Below are 19,107 nucleotides of genomic sequence, written 5' to 3'. Positions count from 1 at the left end.
ATGCATACTGACACTTTTAAGCAATCAAATTTTCAGCACTTATTTATTGGGTAATTTGGGGGAATAAAAAGTAATTCCAATTTGTCACAGGAAAAGAAAAAAATATCTTTAGAACTTGAAAACTTTAATTAAAGCAATTGTATTACCCCATGGGGACAAAAAAGCCAGTAATGGCATCTTCCAAATTCTGCTCTTTTATGGCTAACAGGTCTACAACTTACACTGATAAAACTAGTAGGGTCTAACCAGCCTTTAGAGATCATGTAATTTCATCCTATTATACAGGTGAGGAAAATGAGACCAAAAGAACTTAAATGACTTGCCAAAGATCCCATAGTTAATAATTAGCAGGGTAGAACTTTGAAGCCAGGATTTTGGATCCCCAAATTAACACTGTTTCTAGCATCACACACTTGTTTCCACGACTGCACATCAGTTGTCTTAACAAGTAATCATGATATTGATGAGCTACATCAAAGAAGTCTGGTCCTTTTAAAATAGAAATCAGCTTGGTTTTGGCTTGCATCATAATGGGGGCGGGTCATAAGATGGAGCTCCCTATGAGCTCTGCACTCAGCAGGGATTCTGCTAGATTTTCCCTCTCCCTTTCCCTCTGTCACCCTTCACCCCCCACCTTGCTCACGCACTCATGCTCTTTCTCTCTAAAATAAATAAATCTTAAAAAATAAAATAGAAGTCAGCACCAGAGGCATATGAGTAGAAAGCACCTTAGGAAGGGTCATCTTTTAATGCTCATTTCCTCATGGTGTGTAAAAGCGCCTAGTGATAATAGGATTAAGTACTCAATATATCCCAGACATCCCTGCTTTATAAGCGCTTAATATTTATTTGTGAAAGAACATTAAACAAACTTAACTTACATGAACTTCCATAATGAAAAGTGGTAACAGGAGCCCAGCAGTTCAGCTCATGATCTGGGAAGTCGTTGCTCTGAATGGAAATACGGTTTCAATCTACTTACAGGTAAACCTGTAAGTTCTTTGTGCTTTGGCTGGCTACCTTATCTACTAAAAATTAACAATAATTATTATTACTATTATAATTATAATTATTATAGCGTCCACTTCATATGATTATAGTGAAGATTTAAAGAGATAAAATATCTAAAGGGGTTAGCAATGCACCTAGCACACAACTGAACTAAAATAATTTGACTCCCTGTAAGTGGCTCATGTTATGTGTAAGAAGCTAGTAACAACGAGGGCGTTGTAAGACAGGCAGTCCCGGTTTGGCAGGCAATCACAGGTTCAAAGCAAAAGTCTCTGCAATTTAACAAGAAGTATTTATACCTCTAACTACCCCCCAGTAACAATCAATAGGAGATAATCAACACTTAAACCAAATGAAAACAGGCACCCATTCCAAACCTCTCTTCCAACTCTCTTTCAAAACGAACAAAACTGAACAAAATACAGGACTAAGCCGCCCAGCAAAAACCAGCTCAGCCCCGACCATTCATATGTAATCCGGGAGCCCACAACACCTCTGAGACGCGTAGGGTTTGAATTAACGGAAGGGACCTCACGACCCAGGCCAGGGCAGCGGGCGATGTTGATGCCCAACGCCCGCCTTTAAAATCATGGGTTTTCCTGGCTGCCTCGCAAACGTCCTCCCTCAGCGAGCCTCCACCCCGGGCCCGGGGCCAATGCTCCTAGTAAACTCCCAGTTGGCAGCCACAGCCGCCTCAACCGGCGCGCGGCGGGCAGCCTGCTACGTCACGTCGGCGCCGCGCCGCGTGGCAGGCCCCCTCTCCACCTCCTCCTCCCGGCGTCCGCGCTGCTTTCTGGAAGCTTCGTGAAGGCAGTGGGCGCGTTCCGTTAGTCTACGGCCGGCTGGAATCCGGGTCCATCCGTCCTTCGCGAGCCCACGCAGACCCAGCCAAGTTTGCCATGCCGGAGAACGTGGCACCCCGAACCGGGGCGCCAGCCGGGACTGCCGGCGGCCGCAGCAAAAGCGCCTATCAGGACCGCGACAAGCCGGCCCAAATCCGCTTCAGCAACATCTCGGCGGCCAAAGGTATCGCTTCCTCAGTCCGACCCGAGGCCGTGCGGGGTCGAGCTTATACTCTCATCCTGAACTTGGGTTGCTAAAGCTCATTTTTCTGTTACTTGAGATAATCTAGTCCTTTCAGTCCCTCAGTTGAGGGATCTCTTATGTATTCTGCCGGTAATTCCCAGGGCCAAGTATGGAGATCTTGAGGCTGGCCCTTTTGGTCTTACACGCTCGTAATTTTTCATCCCCGGTCGGTAATCACGCTTCAGGGGAAAGATGTCGAGGACCGCAAGCAGCCGTCCCTTGGGATCTGACACATAAGCGCTGTCGTTTAAATGCGTATGGGTTCCACTGGTGGTAGAATGTTGTTTGCAGGATATATTTTAGTTTTCAAGTGTTCCTATAAAAATATTTAAAGACGCTCCTGGCCAAACTGATGAAACGAATTTGGTTAACTCCGCGCTTACGTTGGGGCGGGGCCCTTTGTACTGGGCTGTGGAGGAGACTCACCTGTTCTGATGGAGCGTGTGGAAAGCCAGGTTGTGCCTTTACGTTCTCCCTGCATGTCCAGCCAAACGCAAGCAAGTCTAGAAATATGGACGATTTATTGGTGTTTTTTTGTTTTCTATAACTGTATGGTATATAATAGCAATGAAAACCTGAGTTACAGTTCTCTGTTAACCATTTCTGAGTGGCTTTGTGACATTCGACCTTTAGCCAACCCATAAAATTGAAGAAAGTGTTCGCACTCCCCTCCCCCACCCCACCGGAGTTGTGAGAATTAAGAGTAGTTGTTGAGACAGAAGAGCCTGGAAAAATGAGAACGAAGACTTAGAGATCTTAGCTGATGTATATTGAGTATTGAAATGTAGTGCGTTTTTCATTACAGTTAGAGATTAAAGTGCGAGAAGACCTGAGAGGTAAAGATTGGAAGGGTAGGATGGGGCCAAATCTTGAAGGGCCTGGTGAGCAGAGGCCACCTGAATTATCTGTGAACCTGACCTTTTTTTTTTTTTTCCAATTTCTTTTAAGTGTAACAGAATTCATTGTTTAGAACCTGACCTTTGGCTCAGTGGGTTAAAGCCTCTGCCTTCCGCTGGTGGCAAGATCCCAGGGTTCTGCTCAGCAGGGAGCCTGCTTCCTCCTCTCTCTGCCTGCCTCTCTGCCTACTTGTGATCTCTGTCAAATAAATAAATAAAATCTTAAAAAAAAAAAGAAAGAAAAGAACCTGACCTTTTTAAATGAGAACTCAGAGGGGCACAACTAGTCTTTCCAAGTCAGACAAAACCCAACAAACTTGATGGAGAAAAGTTGCTTTAGTTTAGGTGCATTTTCAGGATAATTCAGGGAGTCAGTTTTTTATTTGGATGTTATCTCAAAAGCATGCCCCCCGAAAATTGGTTGATAATGTAAAAACCATAAACACACAGAAAAGTAATACTAGTTCTAGTACTCTTCAGGAGTTCCTTTTAACAGACTTTGCTGTGTGCCATACTGTATCTTAAAAATCAGATGCTTTGGGAGATGTAATGATGAAATCTTTTATTTTTTGGATAGGGTGTGTTTTCCTAACTTCATGTAGATGAGTGTGAGGGCATTCTTAAAGTGAATTGGTCTATTGGTGAATCATGGCCATGGGGTCCACTAAAATCTCCTGAGAGGCTAATATTGACTGGATAATTAGGAATAGCAGTCCAAAATTATGAGACAATTAAATAGAAAATAAGTTTTAATTATAGCAAATTTTTTTTGTCCTTAAGGTCTTTATGTATTATTCATGCAGTAAAAGGAAGTATGCTGGTTGTGGAGTATAGGATGATTAGGGCACAATCTCAGCCCTGTGTATATGGGGTGAGGTGGTATGTGAGGAAGGGGAGTCTTGGGCTTCTCAAAGAAAAGGGGATTTGTATTGACTGTTCATCAACTCCAGTTTCCCTTCAGTGGACCAATAAACATTCTTAGGGAAGTTAGTAAGAGTAAGTAACTTTGGAATGGTAAACTATATACCCATCGATGTTTCATAATGTACTGATGATGACTGAAAGCTAGGGTTTTTGTTTGGGTTAAGATTTGGGGGTTTTGTTTGGGTTTATTTGGTGGCAGGGTATGTAAAGATGGGCAACATCTTCACATCGGTGGACAAGTCTTAGCCTTCAAAAATTACACTCTGTATTTAGAGAAGACAGAATAGACAAATAAGGAGAATTATATAGTAGGAAGTCTTGCCTCTCCTGTTGCTTGTGTTCTCTTAAGGAATGGAGAAAAAATGCAGTCTCCATTTTGAGTTCATAATTACATTGTGCTTATTTTGATACTTAGAGGAAGGTTAGGTAAATCCTCAAATTTTATTCTACCATAGGCAGGGCACAAGTATAATGTACAGTGACTTTAACAACAAAAGGTGAGTGTCGTACAGTTAAAGGAATAAATTACTGGGTTTCCAGTAGATTATTATTAGACAGTAAGTTTTCTTTAATAGAGTAAATGGTTGCACACCATATCCTAATAAGGACAGATGATCATTTGAGAGGAGAAATACGTTGCTTTTTTTAAAGAGGTTCTGATTTCTTCCCTCTGTTTACAGCTGTTGCTGATGCTATTAGAACAAGCCTTGGACCAAAAGGAATGGACAAAATGGTAAAAAAAAAAAAAAAAAAAAAAAAAAACAAACAAACAAACAGATTATTCATTACATATTGGGTGCTGCTGTCTACACTGCAGATTCTCAATAGTGGGTTAAGATATGCTGCCTAAAGAGCAAAAAGTGCTAGAAGAGTACTTTGAGAGTTTAGAAGACTAATAGATTGCTTTGGGGTGAGCAGAACTTAAGTATAATTCATATATTTTTAATGATCTTTATACAGTGAAAGTAGATACACAAAAGTTGTTATCGGTTGTGTTGTTACATGAGAAGTAGAGTAAGGCTGAGTTCAACGTTCCTTATTGCTGTAACTGTGGCCCTGCATGGTTCTGTGGAATTTCAGTTGTTCTGGTGTGACCGACAGGCAGCATAAAACATTGCAGTGCATTCCAGACCATCCAGTTTTGAGAAATATACCCTCAAATTCAGTGCTAATTAACATCCAAAATGAGAGAGAAACCATATGAAGGATTATCTGGATGATACACAGATGGTATTATTCTGTGTGGATGTTTTAAAATCTGTCCCTGCTAGTGAGCCTGTTTATCCTTTGTTGAAAATACTAAGACATAAGTTACTTTTTTGAATATAAGAATTGTATTTACTGTGTTGTGGTGCTTTTTGAAAATTTATGGTGTTATTTCTTTCTTTCTTTTTTTTTTTTTTTTAATTATTTTTATTAACATAAATTGTATTATTTGCCCCAGGGGTATAGGTCTGTGAATCATCAGGCCTACACATTTCACAGCACTCACAATAGCACACACCCTCCCCAATGTCCATAACCCAAACACCCCTTCCCTACTCCCCCACCCCTCAGCAACCGTCAGTTTGCTCTGTGAGATTAAGAGTCTGTTATGGTTTGTGTCCTTCCCGATCTCATCTCGTTTTGTTTTTTCCTTCTCTACCCCCCACAGCCCTCTGCCCTGCCTCCCAAATTTCTCATATCAGAGAGATCATATGATAATTGTCTTTTCTCTGATTGACTTATTTCACTCAGCATAATACCCTCTAGTTCTGTCATGTCTTTGCAAATGGCAAGATTTCATTTCTTTTGATGGCTGCATAATATTCCATTGTATGTATATACACACACATCATCTTTATTCATTCATCTGTTGATGGACATCTAGGTTCTTTCCATAGTTTGACTATTATGGACATTGCTGCTATAAACATTCGGGTGCACATGCCCCTTCAGGTCACTACATTTGTATCTTTAGGTTAAATATCCAGTAGCACAATTGCTGGGTCATAGGGTAGCTCTATTTTCAACTTTTTGAGGAACCTCCATGCTGTTTTCCAGAGTGGCTGCACCAGCTTGCATTCCCATCAACAGTATAGGAAGGTTCCATGGTACCATTTCTTAATGATGGATATGAACCCAATAATGTTAGTAATTCTTTGTAGTAGTTCTGCTTTGTGTTTTGTGTGTCTAGATTTCCTTCACTTTCAAACAAATGAAAAAAATAGCTGGGGTAAAGCCAGGTGTTTCCATTTGTAAAGTTAGACTGTTGCTGCATATTTCTTAAATCACTCTAGTAATGTAAGAGAATTTGAAATTAAGCACAGTTGTAAACCAGGCAAACATAAATTAACTTATCTACCAAGAAACTTTAAAATTAATAGAGCTTTTAGGGTGTCATTGTGCTGGGTAAAGAATAATTTTTGAAATACAGCTTTTTTAAAAAAACAAAACTTGACAGATTCAAGATGGAAAAGGCGATGTGACCATTACAAATGATGGAGCCACCATTCTGAAACAAATGCAAGTGTTACATCCAGCAGCCAGAATGGTAAGTATAATTTTAGATGAGGTTGCCTTTTTTTTTTAATGTATTGCTTGATATTTGTAAACAATTAATTTTGTTTTATTTGATCACATTGTATAAACACTGAATTCTTTTTTGTGTTAAAACAGGCATGTTTTTAGGATACATTGTGTGCCTAACATTGTGCTCTTCAGTGCAAGGTTGTAATAAAACATGAGTCTTCTTGTCCATAGGAATGTACTGAATAGTAGAGGAAGAAGAAGATAAAAACATGAAATGTCTTTAATAGTTCAGTGGGTGTTGGTTGGAAGAGAGCAGTGTAATCTTAATTGTGCACAAAATCAAGTGTCTAAAATACTGAGGTTTATTAAACAGTTACCAATCCAGCTTAAGTGTGATGATGATTTCAGTATAAGTGAGAAGTCACCATATCTGCAAAAAGAAATTCCTGTCAAAAAGTTATGTTTGATTACATAAAGGTGACTTTTAAGATGAATCAGATTAGGCTTATCCGGGGTCAATTCAGATAAACTACCAAAGGACTCCAAACTGACACGTGTGTCTTCCATAATCCCGTTCTTTAGTTTCCAAGTCTACAGGGTACCTTTGGTGCAACATCATTTACATTTTATGACAGGAACTTTTAATAGCTGGGGATAAAAAAAATGTATAACCATAGATCAAACCAAAAAATCATAACAGATTCTTATAGAGAGTATATGAGCAAAATTTTGCAAGTCACAAATATATCAATCATTTTAAAATGAAACTTAAAAATAAAATGAAATCCAAGAAGTCAAGAATTTTATTGAGGGGCACCTGGGTGGCGCCTTCGGCTCTCGTCATGATCCCAGGGTCCTGGAATCGAGCCCTGCATCGGGCTCTCTGCTCAGCAGGGAGCCTGCTTCCTCCTTTCTCTCTCTGCCTGCTTGTGGATCTCTATCAGTCAAATAAATAAATAATTTTGAAAAAAAATTATATTGAGTTTTACAGTGTTGATAATAATCTCATTGTTTTTGACACTGATATGAAGGCTATTCATTTATATTTCACTTAGATATTATTGGGTCCTTACCTTTCTCACTGAGCAACTTAGCATGTTCTGTTTACTTAGCTGGTGGAGCTGTCTAAGGCACAAGATATAGAAGCAGGAGATGGTACCACATCAGTAGTCATCATTGCTGGCTCTCTCTTAGATTCCTGTACCAAGCTTCTTCAAAAAGGTAGGTGGGACATAGGACATGTTTTATTACTAAACAAAGGCCAAAAGTTACTGAGTAATAGATTTGGTATTTGATTTGGAATAACTAATTTTGTTAGGAATTTTTAGGTTAAATTTTGCTGTGTTTATTATATGAATAAGAACATTGTTTCTTTTCATTTTTTTTTCCCCTCAACCAGCCTTCATTTTGAATGGAACTTGATAAAATTTTTGCTTTTCTAAAATAAGGTGTGGTGGCGGTACTGATCTTAGATTCTAGATGAGAATGAAGATTTGGGAAAGGTAGTATAGTTTCTTCTGGTAAATACTGCTTAATCATAGTGGAGACTCTCCAGTCACTTACTCTATTTATAACATAGATTTGTGGTTTTGAAAGGTAAATATCGCATGAGTGCAGAATTGACTGCCAGATTAATGGAAATAAGTTATTTGCCATAATAGCAGTTAAGGTTGTTCAGACTGTTTTATTTATAACTGAAGCCTAAGTTAATAGAGATCATTTTAAAAATTATGACTACTCTGAAATTATAATAAATAAAAAATCTTAAGGGGTGTCATATGTAGTTTATGTGTTGTAATAACTAAATTTTAACAAATGACAGGGATTCATCCAACGATCATTTCTGAGTCATTCCAGAAGGCTTTGGAAAAGGGTATAGAAATCTTGACTGACATGTCTCGACCTGTGGAACTGAGTGACAGAGAAACCTTATTAAATAGTGCTACCACGTCCCTGAACTCAAAGGTGAGACCAGTACTAAGGGATCATTTTAAAATTACTTTTTAAAGCTTGTTAAGAATTGTAACTCTTAGGTTGTGATTTTTGATGCTCTGCAGTCCATAAACGTAAGGTCTGGAGGGTCTGGGTAATTGAGGTTATTTGTACAACTGAATTAGTTAATGTCAAATCTCTTCCTTCAGGGCTGTCAGATAAACTGTACGTCCATGTTATAGACAGGAAAATAGATCTAGTGAAGTTAAGTAACTAATCCCAAGACTTATTAGTAAGGGATAAGTGGAGATTGGAACCCAGGACAGGTTTGCCCATCCGTGGTCCCTCTTAACTTATAACCAGTGCTGCTGTTTTAGTTTTCAAGTGTAAAGCATTGATTTTTTTTTTTTTTTTTTAATTTCCTGCAAACTTAATGTTCTTGTCTTCTGTCATGTCCTGTGTCCCCCACCCGCATTTTTTTTTCCATCAGCATTATTTTGATACATTCATCTTTCAGTGAGCTGGATAGTGTTAGTGACATACATGATAACTGTTGAATGTCCTCAGACCTAATATGGACAGAATAGCAGGGTCACAGAGTCTAGACTGCTTGGTTTATTGCTGGGCTCATCACTTGACTAAGCTGTGTGACTCTGAATTTCTTCATCTGAAGATTGATCGGGTATATAAACATAAAGGGCTAAGACCATTGTCTCCCATACAGTAAGTTCTTAGTAAAGCGTTAGCCAGAAGTTATTTTTATTAGTCCCTCAGTATTATGTGTGCACATATAGAGCATTTGCTCACAGATTGATTTTAGGTAAAAAACATCTACATATAATTTGATTTTTGGATTTTCTAGAGCTACTAATCTAGACAGTCCCATCTAATAGGTTAATAAAGTAGGAAAAGAAATCTACATATTTTGTGCCCTACATATTTTGTGATGTACAGCTGAGTGGAGAAGACAGTTTGGAATGTTGTGTCATGTTCCCATTCTCCCTGTCACCCCAAAAAAGTGGTTAAGATTTCTTCTTGAAGATCTTAGTTATTGGAACCAGGATTTTGTGTGTGTGTGTGAAAGTGACTGTATTTAATTTTTTAAATTCTAGGTTGTCTCTCAGTATTCAAGTCTGCTTTCTCCAATGAGTGTAAATGCAGTGATGAAAGTGATTGATCCAGCCACAGCTACTAGTGTAGATCTTAGAGACATTAAAATTGTTAAGAAACTTGGGTAAGCATTTCTAATTACGATTTTAGTAAAAATTAAAGGGACACCTGGGTGGCTTAATCAATTAAGCCTCTACCTTCAGCTCAGGTCATGATCCCAGGGTACTGGGATCAGGTCCTGCATCAGGCTCCTGCTTCTCCCTCTGCCTGCCATTCCCCCTGCTTGTGTGCTCTCTCTGTCTCTGACAAATAAATTATTTTTAAAAATTAAGAACTTTTATTAATGTGGGAATCTCGAGAATTTGTTTATATTCTGTTATGATGGCAAGTTATTAGTGTGATCAAAGAATTTTAGAAATTGGGGCAGTAATAAATGTGAGACCGACTTGTATTTTATTGGACTTAAGATTTTTAATCTGTTAGCAACCTATTAAACTCACAGATTTCCACCCTTTGTTAACTGTGTCCTCTTTGTTTCCTTTTTCCTTAGTGGCACAATTGATGACTGTGAGCTGGTGGAAGGGCTGGTACTTACTCAAAAGGTGGCAAATTCTGGCATAACCAGAGTTGAAAAGGCTAAGATTGGACTTATTCAATTTTGTTTATCTGCTCCCAAAACAGATGTAAGTAAAGCAAATGAAATTAGTTCCCTATGTATGTAACTTTCTAATAGTTTGGATCTTTGTTCAATATTCTAAAAATACAGTATAGTGATACTATGGTAAAGATCATAAATTCTGAAAGAATTAATAGATTTGAGACAAAAGGGGAAATTATTAGATGCCAGACATGACAGATCAGGCTGTCATTGAAATTGAGCGTTGACTCATAGATGAAGGCAAGGAACAGTAGGGGCACTATGTATGAAATAATAAAATTAGGTTATTTAAAAGTTACAGAGTAAGTGGAATTTCCAGTTTCTTTGTAGGTTTCTGAGAAACACCATCCATCCTGTAGCAGCAGACAGATCTTTTGTCCTATATTTACACAAATGAAAGTTGAAACCAGCTTACTATTTATACTCTAAAGAAATATTTTTTAAGGTATTTTCTTTTCTTGGGGCGCCTGGGTTGCTCAGTGGTTTGGGCTGCTGCCTTCGGCTCAGGTCATGATCTCAGGGTCCTGGGATCGAGCCCCGCATCGGACTCTCTGCTCCGCGGGAAACCTGCTTCCCTCTCTCTCTCTCTCTCTCTCTGCCTGCCTGTGATCTCTGTCTGTCAAATAAATAAATAAAATCTTTAAAAAAAAAAAAAAGATATTTTCTTATCTTTTGATCGTAAGTGCAGATATTTTCTTATCTTTTGATCGTAAGTGCTTTTTCCAAAAGGGAGTGGTTGATCTTGTCATTTCACTCAGATTTGCTCTTGTTTTACATTGTATTGGCATATGGGTTTCCTGTTGAGTCATGTGTTTCCCAAACATTAAACCCATAGAAAAATTAATGTTGTTTTATACACACTTAATTAATAAGATTTGTCCCTCATACCACCTTTTAGCATACCAGTTTTTCTAACAAGCCATAGAGTTAAAAGGATACAACTGAAATTTCAGTAATGCATATCTTTCTATGAAAAAAATTGACATATTCAGGAACAAGGATAACCATTTTAAAATTACCAAAGTGTACTTGCAAAAAAATATAAATAATACAACAAGGTGTATAGATGAAAGTTAAAGACCTGAGTTACCGTTGGTATATATATTCATTTTCCTAGACCTTTTCTATGTATGCCTGTAATTTATTGTTAGGCTTGGTTTTGGTTGAATTTATTATGATACCTAGTATTTTCATTAAAAATCTGTCCTTTTGAGGGGCGCCTGGGTGGCTCAGTGTGTTAAGCCTCTGCCTTTGGCTCAAGTCATGATCTCGGGGTCCTGGGATCGAGCCCTGCGTCGGGCTCTCTGCTCAGTGGGAAGCCTGCTTACTCCTCTCTGCCTGCCTCTCTGCCTAGTTGTGATCTCTGTCTGTCAAATAAATAAATAAAATCTTAAAACAAAACAAAAAAGCCTTTCTAGAAAAAAGAAAAAATCTGTCCTTTTGGGACGCCTGGGTGGCTCAGTTGGCTAAGCAGCTGCCTTTGGCTCAGGTCATGATCCCAGCGTCCTGGGATCAAGTCCCACATCGGGCTCCTTGCTCGGCAGGGAGCCTGCTTCTCCCTCTGCCTCTGCCTGCCATTCTGTCTGCCTGTGCTCTCTCTCTCTCTCTCTCTCTCTCTCTCTGACAAATAAATAAAATCTTTAAAAAAAAAAAAAAAAAAAAAAAAAAAAAAAAAAAAAGCTGTCCTTTTCACTTAAAAACTTTTTTAAACACCAAAAAAAAAAACCCCCACAAAACTCTTAGAGCAGGGACGCCTGGGTGGCTCAGTTGGTTAAGCAGCTGCCTTCGGCTCAGGTCATGATCCCAGCGTCCTGGGATCGAGTCCCACATCGGGCTCCTTGCTCTGCAGGGAGCCTGCTTCTCCCTCTGACTCTGCCTTACACTCTGTCTGCCTGTGCTCGCTCTCTCTCTGACAAATAAATAAATAAAATCTTTAAAAAAAAAAAAACTCTTAGAGCACAATTTATTAATGCGATGTTCTTTTTTCTCAACAGATGGATAATCAAATAGTAGTTTCTGACTATGTCCAGATGGACCGAGTGCTGCGGGAGGAGAGAGCCTATATTCTCAATTTAGTGAAGCAAATTAAAAAAACAGGATGTAATGTCCTTCTCATACAGAAGTCTATTCTGAGGTGTGGAAGCTATTTATTTTGTTGAGCTTTGAATGACAAGTTTATTTTAGCAAATTTTTTTTAAGCAGTTTTTTAAGAAACATTTGGAGTGGGTAGATCACTAGAAATCTAGAATGAATCTGCATTTTGGGACATTGCATTGTGATAAATCCTCTAAAGTGGGTTCTCTTTGCACTGTGATGATTTAACTGTGTGGGTTATATAGTTGACCCTTGAGCAACTCAGGTTTGAACTATGTGGGTCCACTTACATGTGGATTTTTTTTTTTTTAACAGTACTGTAAATGTATTTTCCTTGTGGTTTTTAAGTTCTCTTTAAGTAATCTCTGCACCCAGCATGGGGCTTGGAACTCATGACCCTTAGATTAAGAGCTGCATATTCCAACTAAGCCAGCTAGCCACTCCTCCTTACGGTTTTCTTAACATTTTCTTTTCTCTAGCTTTATTGTAAGAATACAGCATATTGGCTAGCTAGGTTTTCTATAAGGCTTTGGTTAGCAGGGTATTAGTAGTCAAGTTTTGGGGAAGTCAGGAGTTACGTGCATATTTTTTACTGGAGAGGGGGAGTTGGTGCCTCTAATTCTCATTGTTCCAGGGTCACCTGTATGTTCTTTCTAGACCAAGATCCTAAATATCGAGCAAATGGAATGCTTTGTTTTTGATACATTTGGTTTAGAATTGCTTAGCTAGCTAAAAGAGGCATTTATTTAAAGGTCCATGGAATTGCTTGCCTTGAAATTTAGAAGTTCTTTTGAGGAGATTGCAAGAGATAGCTCATGGAACAAAGGAATTTTCCAAAGTTTGAACTGATCCCTTTTATTTCCTTCAGTATTTTATTCTAATAAGTAGATGTAGTCCCTTGTACTCTATTAACATATGTTATGCCAGGAAATACTAGGGATGAATATTTTATATAGAAACCTTGATGAAGAGTTTGATTACCTGGTTCTCCTACCAAGTCCTATCATAGGTGATGACCTTAAGTAAACTTCTCAAAATTTTAGTTAACTTATCTGTAGAAAAGGGATCAGAATATCCACCCTTCCAGTGTCACAGGGTTGTCAGGAGCTTTGTTCAGGTAATTTGTGAGAAAGCGTAAATTTATGGAGTCTTAAATTAATCATACGTCTAAATTCATCAAATATCAATAAAGTTTCAATTATCAAAGATACATTCATTTAGTATTAAAAACTATGACAGTAATTACCTTTTATTGTATTCTTTACAAATAGTGTTGCCTGGGGTACATTTTAATATGATCCATTGGAAATCTTCAAAGAGTTTTGAGCTCATAAACTTGGTCAACTAAATTTAAAGCGTCTTCCTATACTAATTGAGTTATTAATCATTTAAACAGTAATGATGAATAGCTTAAAACACAGTTTAACAGTATATTTTTTAAATCTAGCATTGGCCTAATCACTGGTTTTGTGTTTTAGAGATGCTCTTAGTGATCTTGCATTACATTTCCTGAACAAAATGAAGATTATGGTGGTTAAGGATATTGAAAGAGAAGACATCGAATTCATTTGTAAGGTAAAATATTTGTAGCTTCTGTGTGAAAATATCTGGTAATCAAATGTCTTAATTTGTGGGTTTGATATTTTTCCCAGACAATTGGAACCAAGCCAGTTGCTCATATTGACCAATTTACTGCCGACATGTTGGGATCAGCTGAGTTAGCTGAGGAGGTCAATTTAAATGGTTCTGGCAAACTACTCAAGGTAACAGTATTATTATAATATAGGTTTTATTTACCTGGATTTGTTTTTGTTTGTTTTAACCCTTATTTCTGTACCTAACTTGGAGTGTATTTACTATAGATTACAGGCTGTACAAGCCCTGGAAAAACAGTTACAATTGTTGTCCGTGGATCTAACAAATTGGTGATTGAAGAAGCTGAGCGCTCCATTCATGATGCCCTGTGTGTTATTCGTTGTTTAGTGAAGAAGAGGTAATACATCGCTAACATTTTGAATGTTAACATTTCTATTTTGACTATTTTTAAGGTATAAATAGTAAGTTATTAAAAATAGCTTTTTGTTGGATAAAAAAAGCTAAAAATGTATTTGTGAATTTCAGAGCTCTTATTGCAGGCGGTGGTGCTCCGGAGATAGAATTGGCCCTACGGTTAACTGAATATTCACGAACATTGAGTGGCATGGAATCCTACTGCGTTCGTGCTTTTGCAGATGCTATGGAAGTCATTCCATCTACACTAGCTGAAAATGCTGGCCTGAATCCCATTTCTACAGTAACAGAACTGAGAAACCGGCATGCCCAAGGAGAAAAAACTACCGGCATTAATGTCCGAAAGGTAATAATTTTGTCTTTAATTATTACAGAAAATATTGATTAAAATGTTAACAACTTCATAATTGTCTATTGAAAAACTTGTTTGTTTGGGTTTTTTTGGTGGACAGCAAAGCAAGATTTATTGAGCAGTTGTAAAGTTTATTGAAAGATAGAGTACAGAGCTCACAGAGAGAGGACCCGAGAGGGTTGCCTGGATCAAAAGCTTTTTAATTGAAAGTAATCTTTTGGGGGAGCTGGGTGGCTCAGTCAATTAAATGTCTGACCCTTGATTTGGACTCAAGGCATGGTCTCAGAGTTGTGGGGTCAGACTCCCTGCTCAGTGGGGTGGTTGCTCAAGATTCCCTCTCCCTCTGCCCCTGCCCACCATGCTTACTCACTCTCAGGTAAATAAATCTTCTTTTGAAAAAAGTAATCTTGGGTTTAGGGGCACCTGGCTGGCGCAATTGGAAAAGCATATGACTCTTGAATTCAAAGCCCTGCATTATGTGCAGAGATTACTTTTTAAAAAAAAAAAAAGTAATCTAAGATCCAAGTATAAGAACTGCAGGTCAACTAATTTATGCCAGTGAATAAGAATGAAGAGGATGTTTTCAGTGTAAAGTAGTATTTGTTCATTACTCTGCTACTTATTGATTGTGTAACTCTTAGTGAGTTACTTAGTCTGTGCTTCAGTTTCCTTAGTTGTAAAAACGGGGACAATTAATAGTTCCCTCAAAGTTCTGTTGTGAGGATTAAATGTATTTACCAGGGGGCGCCTGGGTGGCTCAGTGGGTTAAAGCCTCTGCCTTGGGCTCTGGTCATGATCCCAGGGTGCTGGGATCAAGCCCCGAATCGGGCTCTCTGCTCAGTAAGGAGCCTCCTTCCCTTCCTTTCTCTCTGCCTACTTGTGATCTGTCTGTCAAATAAATAAATAAAATCTTTAAAATAAATAAATAAATAAATAAATGCATTACCAGCTAGGAGGCTCTTACTCACTTGCCTAGGATAGAGTAAACATTACATAAATATTAATTGTTGCTGCTTTTGTGACCAGTAGCCTAGTATAGTTGTGTGGCATAAACACAACAGTAATAATCTTCCCTTTTGTATTAGTGCTTTATTAATATCTCTATTGAAGAGACAAATAATATGTAATGGAAAATGACAATCCAAGGATAAATAGATTTATTTATTGATTTATTTTAAATAATACCAAACTCCAAAGGAGAAGGGCATTGCCTGGTTAGGGAAAGCTTTATGAAGGTGCAACTTTGGTAGGAGAGGAGGAAATTTCAGATGGGGAAACAAATGTTTTATAGGTGAAAGGAACCAAGAAATTACTTGTTTTGTCTAGAGGGTTATATGCTGGTCATATAGTGGACTTTAAGGTTGGAAAAGCTCCCATAAGAGCTAGAATGAGAAGGCCTTTTGAGTATTGGGGCAGTTGTGGAGGAGTTTTATTTTGCTTTTATTCCAGTAGTTGGGAACTACTAATTTTTTTTTAACCAAGAGACTAAGATGATAAAGTATTTTTCGGAGGGAAGACTGGAGGCATGGTTACCTGTTACGGCCATCATCACATAATGCAGCAATCCCGAGAGAAGGCAGACTGAGAATAGTTGCAGTAACAATTTAAAAGTGGGATTTGAGGGAGATGTAAAGGCAGGGCAGACCAGCCTTGGCCATATTCAGAATTAGGGTTCAGGAATTATTTGAGCATTAAAGATCTTGGAATTTTTAATGGGTATAATTACCTAATTTTGCCTGGGTATTTTTAAGTTAAAAATAGTTAGGAGTTGTTGGGGCACCTGGATGTCATTGGACGTCTGCCTTCGGCTCAGGTCATGATCCCAGGGTCCTGCTCAGCGAGGAGCCTGCTTCTCCCTCTCCAACTCCCCCCTGCTTTTGTTCCCTCTCTTGCTATCTCTCTGTTAAATAAATTTTTTTTTTTTTCCCTCAAGATAAATGGAGTTGTTTGGGGTCTAGGATTGGGGGAATCCAGAATTCCCCCAAAACTAAAAATTCAGTTTTTCCAAATTTTCGTTAAATAGAACATTCAGTATAGAGAAGAGCTTAAATAGAGTATTTTACTTTTGACTAGAACAAGGGAAAACTAGGTTCGAAAGGCCTTGTGTCATACTGGTAGCAGTGTAATTGGTGAGGTATGTAATCACAGACACTAAAAGCAATTTGTGCTATTTGGCAGGGTGGTATTTCCAACATTTTGGAGGAACTGGTTGTCCAGCCTTTGTTGGTTTCAGTCAGTGCACTGACTCTAGCAACTGAAACTGTCCGGAGCATTCTGAAAATTGATGATGTGGTAAGTATAAATAGATTATGAATTTCCCTACAGGGTCAAAAAGGTATATTTTTTAAAGAGTTTTGGGAGGGGAACAGGGTGGTACATGTTACTTTGTTGGTCATCAAGGTGATAACAACAGTTCATATTTTTACAGTCATTTCTTGTGAAAATGGGATTTGGTAATGGGCAGTTTGGTAATTGCATGAAATTTCTTTGATCATTAAAATTCTGTTATTATAAGTTGTGGAACTCGGGTTTTTTTCTTACCAGGTAAACACTCGGTAATTGGATGAACACTGGCCGACTGGCACCACTGTGGTCCCTAAATTGCTTCTGGAGTGGAAGATCACCTTGGTGTTCCTTGCTGTTTGGAAGATTGTTTGTGAATTCCTGGGCCTGGTCTTCCAATGGCACTTGCTTAAAATTGTATTGACAAAACTTAATTAAAATATTAAATGTTTTGTTTCAAAAAGCAGATTAATTTATTGGCTCTTCCCTCCCAACATTCAGTTACTTCTCATATTGTTGAAAAAGCTATGTAAGAAGAGAAAAAAATGAGTTCATATTTGCCTGTTGACTTTAAGTCTCAGTTCTGTGTGCTTTAAGTTTTGTGGGTTTTGTTTTTTTGTTTTTAAACAGAAGTATTGAGAAATTTTAAATGGCCCAATATGCTCATCTCCCTGATAAATGAACAGATAGGGGTGCCTGGGTGGCTCAGTCATTAAGTGTGCCCCTGTAGTGTTAACTTTTAAAATAGCATATCAGAGTGATACATGCTATTCTTTAAACTTTTATGAAATTTTTCTTAATAAAAAATTAAGGGTTAGGAATAAATAACACTCGAGGAAAAAAAACAAACATGCAAAATCTCTGCCCCACTGGGGCACAAAACAATCCTCTATATGTACAGATACCTAATGATACAGTTGGAAAGTATATAAAACAGAAATGGTTCAGTTGGTTCAGTCTGACTGGCTAATATGATCTCAGGGTTGTGAGATGGAGCCCTCCTCCTACCACATTACTTTGCAATGACACCTGCAACTTAAAATATTTGACAGAGAGGGAATACAAGCAGGGGGAGTGGGAGAGAGAAGCTGAGCAGTATGTATGCCATAATGTCAGTAATTAAGTGTATAGATTGGTACATCAATTCACTGTTAAGCTACACTCATCCACATCAGGTGTTAAAACAGGACCATGGGATCATAACCTGAGTGTTGCGCCCTTAACTACATTTCTCGAAGTCCTATGGTTTCTCTCGCATCATTCTGCGCTATCATGGATTTAGGTGTTAGTGAATGAAAGCTTGTCTGCTCTTCTACACAGACACACGATGTGTCTTTCCTCAAACTCATTCCTTCTAATCTTCAATTTGTGGTGCTTCAGCATGTAGGCCTGTCTTGTTTTAGGGTCAGGCTTACACCGAATCCCAAGAGGGCCACCTGTAGCCACAGAACCATCTGCATGTGAATAACTACAAGCCCCTACTCTGGTCACTTAAGGCACCCATACCTCATGAACTTCTGGTTCTGGCTTCTGCTCGGAATCAAGCCAGTATTTGTTCCAGTAGGCAAAGCAAGTCTCAGCCAAAAGAAAGAACAGCCTGAAGGAGGTGGGGAAATGGATCTTGCAGGTTCTCACACTCCAGCCCCGTGACCAAGAAAGGCTTGGTAAGAAGGGCTCATGGGTGCTTGGCTGGCTCAGTCAGAACAGCATATGACTAGATCTCAGTCCTCTGAGTTCAGTCTCCATGATGGGCATAAAGCTTGGTTAAAAAAAGATTTAAAAAGAAAAAGGGCTCAGACCTCACAGATTGGTTCTAGGAAATGCACACTGCATACCTTAACTTTAGGTAGGGTGGCGATGGCTGGCTGCAGGGCTAGGGGGCAGAGGAGGCCGAAGGATAGGGAGGAGAGGTTGTCGGCAGCCTCAGCCCGAGGTTGTAGACTTAGCAGGTGGCTGAGACTGCAGCACATACACATGGTGTAGAGGGAAGGCGCCATTTGAAACGCCCAAATCCTCAGTAGGAAGCTGTTGATGGGCGTGTCTGAGGTTACTGTCAGGCGCTTGCACCTTCAGCCCCATCACTGTGAAGTTGATGGACCCAACCACAAACAACCCGGTTCATACACTATGTCACTCGCTGGTGGATGGGCCCGGCTCCACCCAACTCTGGGCTTTTACTGGTCAAACAAAGAAAAAAACCGAGTGCGATAACTAGCAAACTCCTTCGGATTGGTTGATTC

The 19,107-nt window shown here is 38.8% G+C and overlaps 1 protein-coding gene across 1 annotated transcript; it reads left to right on the top strand.

The window, feature by feature from the left end:
* Positions 1-1,756: 1,756 nt before the first annotated feature.
* CCT4 (chaperonin containing TCP1 subunit 4) lies at positions 1,757-17,435 on the top strand. Its single transcript, XM_059187777.1, has 14 exons — positions 1,757-2,037; positions 4,598-4,650; positions 6,361-6,450; positions 7,541-7,649; positions 8,251-8,393; positions 9,473-9,594; positions 10,021-10,153; positions 12,123-12,262; positions 13,701-13,797; positions 13,875-13,985; positions 14,085-14,215; positions 14,344-14,578; positions 16,763-16,876; positions 17,129-17,435. Exons 1-14 carry the CDS (start codon positions 1,911-1,913, stop codon positions 17,141-17,143), a joined length of 1,620 nt encoding a protein of 539 aa, XP_059043760.1. The 5' UTR covers positions 1,757-1,910; the 3' UTR covers positions 17,144-17,435.
* The last annotated feature ends 1,672 nt before the right edge of the window (positions 17,436-19,107 follow it).

Source organism: Mustela lutreola, chromosome 9, assembly GCF_030435805.1.
Source record: "Mustela lutreola isolate mMusLut2 chromosome 9, mMusLut2.pri, whole genome shotgun sequence".
Lineage (NCBI taxonomy): Eukaryota > Metazoa > Chordata > Mammalia > Carnivora > Mustelidae > Mustela > Mustela lutreola.
This window is presented reverse-complemented; position numbering and strand designations above follow the sequence as displayed.